The 4,562-nt window shown below is 35.2% G+C and overlaps 1 protein-coding gene across 1 annotated transcript; it reads right to left on the bottom strand.

The window, feature by feature from the left end:
* Positions 1–2,341: 2,341 nt before the first annotated feature.
* Positions 2,342–4,351, bottom strand: LOC121986473. The gene is made up of 7 exons (XM_042540442.1): positions 4,168–4,351; positions 3,800–4,044; positions 3,529–3,732; positions 3,102–3,203; positions 2,942–3,027; positions 2,513–2,876; positions 2,342–2,428 (listed from the first exon to the last, which is right to left on the bottom strand). The coding sequence occupies exons 1-7, from the start codon at positions 4,349–4,351 to the stop codon at positions 2,342–2,344; spliced, it is 1,272 nt and encodes a 423-aa protein (XP_042396376.1).
* Positions 4,352–4,562: the final 211 nt, after the last annotated feature.

The following is a 4,562-nucleotide window of genomic DNA, read 5'->3' as shown; positions in this document are numbered from 1 at the left end:
CCTTTAGTCACGCAAAAAATAGCAGTGACTCTGTTGGGGAGGATACTATAGAATGCGTTTAAGTGTATACCATTACTTGATACTTAGTCCATTAAATAGGATTGTGCCCCTTCAGTTGGAGAAAATCACACGCTCCTAGATAATTTTCTATAATCATCCATAAAAGGAAGTTTGACCTAGTGACCCGCAAACAAACTCATCCGTTGTGGAGGAAGGTACTCAGAGCCAACACGCAAGTTTGTTTGCATCACTTTCAAACCAGTAATAGAGACCATGGAATTTATTTAAAATCTCTCTCCCACTTAGTTATTTAAGGTGAGGAATTGTAACCATGCAAGCACACATCACACACATCACAGTAAATAAAAGCAATAAATATGGAAATTAATTTTCCAACTATTATGGCTTCTTCCATCACTGTCCTCCGTGTGCTGCCAACCCTAGCTGCTGCCATCTTTAGCCACCCCAATTGGGTTTAGTCGTCGCATCTATCTTGCTTCTTATTCCGCTGCGCCTCTAGTGCTCAAATAGTACCACACCTCGCAAGGATACAATCCGCGACAAAAATAAAATTTTACATTTATCGATCCTATATTCCACAAGGGAATGTACATGTAATCTAGATCGAAACAAAAATGTAAAATCCTAAAACTAATACAGCTCCTACTGTATTTAATACATACAATCATGCACACACATAAAATGCCCTCGACATGTCCGAGGATCCAATCACACACAATCACAATAAGCCATAATAGTTGGAGCCTGCAACCACAAAGTTAGCATATCCTACTATTATCCTGCCTAAATTATGTATGGCATGTGCATAATTAAACTGAAAACCAAACACACAGAGGTCAACCCTAGCTCTGATACCAATTGTTGGTTGCTACTCGGAATATCGTATCGGTTCCCCTGTACAAAAGTTTTGTACAAGTCCTGAACCTTTCCTAACAACCTATTGTGTTCTTTAGAAATTAAATTTGGATTCGCAAACAGAACTTAACATTATTGATTCCAAATTCAACTTATCTGTTCTTAGAGGTTTAGACTCGGATCGCAAACGATGTTTAACATTATTAATCCAAATCCACCCATATTACAAATTCGATTAAATATTTATTTCAGAGATCGGCTTCCAGGTTAAACATAGCGAGGTACTAGGCCTTCTTGGTTATGGGAACATCCACCACTTTCTAGACAAAGTCTTTCAACGAAATTCAATATTTAATCTCCTTATAGTAACCCTAGGTTTAACCATTAAGAACAATCGAATCACAAGATCGAAAACAAAAGAAACATAAAATCGAAACATAAATTCGATAGCCTAGAATCGTTAACCTCTTGTGTTTGATATTTCAAGATCTAAACAAAAGAATAAACTAGTTATGATGCGGAAACTAATAACCAGTTATACCTTTTGTACCTTATAGACCTCACGATCTTCTATCGTATTCTTCTTCTTATCTCGGACGTCGTGTGGGCGACGATCTACCGAGACGAGAATCCACCCAAACCTCACTACAAAAAAAGAAGCTATAAGACCGGTTTATTTGACTTATAGGAGCGGTTTTCCACCGCTGCTATAAATATTGCAACGGTTTGGCAAGCGCACTTGTTGCCACCGTTGCTAGGCCCAGTTAGAGCGGAAGATAAAAGCGGTGGTATATGTTGTCCTAACCGCTCTAAAATGTTAGTTTTCCCACCGGTTAAAAACCACTCTAATATATCCTCAATTAGAGTGGTTTCTGAAACCGATCTGAAATCTATATTTAGGTACGGTTGTTAACCGATTTTGCAAGTGAGGATGTTGAATCGGTTGACCAACCGATTGTGAAACATGGATATTGCCATGGTTTTTAAACCGCTGTAGAAGGTGAAAACTAGGAGCAGTTTACGAAACCGCTTTTGTTTGCACATATCAGGAGCACATAATAACCGCTCCTAAATGTGGGTTTCTATTCACTGCTTCTATATGTGTTCATGTGGAACGATTTCGTAACTGCTCTTGAAAGTCATATTTCGAAGCGATTTTTTGTAATTTTGGAATGGTTTAACATCAATTTTTTAAATTTTTTGGAACGGTCTTTTGTAGATGGCAGATTTTTTTTTAAAAAAAAAACATTTATGTTTCTTTATAAATCATTCCATAACTCAACATAATAAATAGATGAAAAAACAATGGCATTCCATCATAAAAAATCAATACATAATCCTTACGAACAATCATTGTCAATCAAAATAGTATATTATTCATCTAAAAACATATTATTTATTTCCAACCTTAATATAAATCAAAATATCTTTTTCTCAAATTCTAGCTGCTACCATTTGATTTCTCTCATGGAGGAGGTCTACGGATATTTTCTTGAGCGTTTGATGGAATACTCATATATTGTTGCATGATTTCTGCCATCACACTTGCCATCTACAAAAGAAAGCGGATTTTACATCATGCATTTATACAAGTAATTTTTAATAACTCATTTGTTAACATCAAACATGCTAATACCTGTCCCGGTAATGTTTCGGGCCCTTGAGATCCCCCAGCAGTTCCAACCATCATACTTTGCATAATACGGATAAAATTTTGGAATTGTTGTTCCTGCATCCGCCTCATCGATTGCTCCATCTCGATTTTCCTTTGTGCTTCACGTGCTTCCATTTCTGCTTGTAGTCGTGCTTCTCGCTCTGCCTCCCTAGCTTCCATTTCCTTTATTTTTTCTTTCATTTCCTTGAACTTTTCTATGGCATCCGAAGCAGTGTCATATCCTTGGCAATGGCTACGCTTATATTGGTCAGGAAAAACTTGGCTAGGCAGTGCACCAGCTCCTAAACATCGAACTCGGCCAGAATGCTCAGGCCTGAACACCTCACTGCATAAAAAATAATTAGTATCATAAAAGTTATAACTTTAGCAAAAATTAAATGTGCTCATTACCGAAATGCTTGCTCATGCACTTGTCTTGGATCTGTTCCCTCTGGCATGTCTTGGAGATGGCGTTTCACAGCCTCATTCAATAAAGCCTGACACAAAAATTGTGAATAACATTACAAAAATATTGACAAGTCATTTTAAAAAATTGAAACAGAATTCTTACCTCATGTTGTATAGCTTCATCAGCAATAGGAGACCTTCCTTTCTTTTTACTATGACAACTTAATTCTAATATTTCAATACGAGTAGGTTTTATACCATTTTCCTAAAACTAATCAACAAATTGTGCCATCAAACTTAACTAACACCAACTATATTCTATTCACTTTAATCAATACTTTAAATCTCGGCCCTAAAAATATAGAATTTGTGAATTAAAAATTATATAGAACTTATAAAAACAATCATTATATATAATGCTTACAAATTTATCTTCCAATGTTGGAATATTTATGCGTCCTTGTGCATGAATTCTTCATTTTTTATGAGCATTTTCTCTATTAATTTTTTACATTCTCGGCAATAGGTTAACAAAAATGCATCATATACACCCATCTATATGTACAAAATAATAAATTTATTATTACTACCTCATTCTTCTTCCAATAGTCACATAAAGTTTCCCAAACCTCGAGTGTTAGCTTATGAGGGACAGGACGAATTTGCAAGAGCTCATCTAAAGGAATATTTGGGTCATAAGACGTTGCCTTGACTTCGGTCCTCCATCGCCTCCATGCAACTCCCATCATTTGCATCACAATTTTTTTGTGGCGAGTAGGGATACAAAAATGTTCCTACGAATATTAAACAAATTATATTAATTTCTAATTGAAATTTGGAACTAAAAGATTCTCAACTTACAGTTACATATCCCCATGCAAGATCCAAACGATTTTTAGGTATTTTCCTCCAGTCTAGAAAACTAAGGGGTAACAAGTTTCCATTTCGAGCAATCATTCCCACAAAATTTGAAAGCGTGGGTTGCATTTCTCCATAAGGTTGACCCCTTTCATTAAATCTTACAACTAGTAAGTCATTGGGACCTAATGAATGAACATCCCTCATCACTGTCCTATCCCGTGTATTTTGGCTCCTTTGAGATGAACCTAAAAAAGTATTTAAAACATAATGTTAATTCATTAAAAAACATAATGTTAATTCATTAAAAAACATAATGTTACTTCATTGTAAATTCAATTAGCTATTCATATCCCCAAAAAAATTCTAACCTTCCTCATTATGCTCAACATTGTGTTGTAAGTCCAATTCAGCATTTTGTGTTTCCGATGGAGAGTGTGGCAGTGGTACATCTTGTGGTTCATTTTCACTATTTAATCCTCTATTATTTGATTCTTCTCTTCTAGATCGCCCTCTGGTATTTTGAAGCAACTTTTGAATTCTTTTGTTCACCATTTTCAAAGTGAAGCAATTCCTACAAGAAATAGACAATAAGTGTGTGACATTTTTCAAAAGATGATTACATACTCATATTTATGTTGCACATTCAAACTCTTATCCAGATTTTATATCTTTAAATTTTGACAATTCCAAAAAAAAAGGTCAGAAAATTAAGATCAGACAATTTTATCTGCAAAATGGCGACAATAAATAAAAGCTAACAAAA

The sequence above is a fragment of the Zingiber officinale genome, chromosome 5B, assembly GCF_018446385.1.
Source record: "Zingiber officinale cultivar Zhangliang chromosome 5B, Zo_v1.1, whole genome shotgun sequence".
Lineage (NCBI taxonomy): Eukaryota > Viridiplantae > Streptophyta > Magnoliopsida > Zingiberales > Zingiberaceae > Zingiber > Zingiber officinale.
Note: the sequence above shows the minus strand (reverse complement) of the source record. Positions and strands in the feature narration are given on the sequence as shown.

What these genes read in the sequence shown, in the direction of transcription:
- LOC121986473 (XM_042540442.1), bottom strand. Translation starts at nt 4,351, where the DNA reads ATGGTGAACAAAAGAATTCAAAAGTTGCTTCAAAATACCAGAGGGCGA. An exon ending in ATGAAGCTATACAACATGAG is followed by an intron (nt 3,028 to 3,101) that starts GTAAGAATTCTG and finishes TTTTTGTGTCAG; the next exon opens with GCTTTATTGAATGAGGCTGT. An exon ending in GTGCATGAGCAAGCATTTCG is followed by an intron (nt 2,877 to 2,941) that starts GTAATGAGCACA and finishes TTTTTTATGCAG; the next exon opens with TGAGGTGTTCAGGCCTGAGC.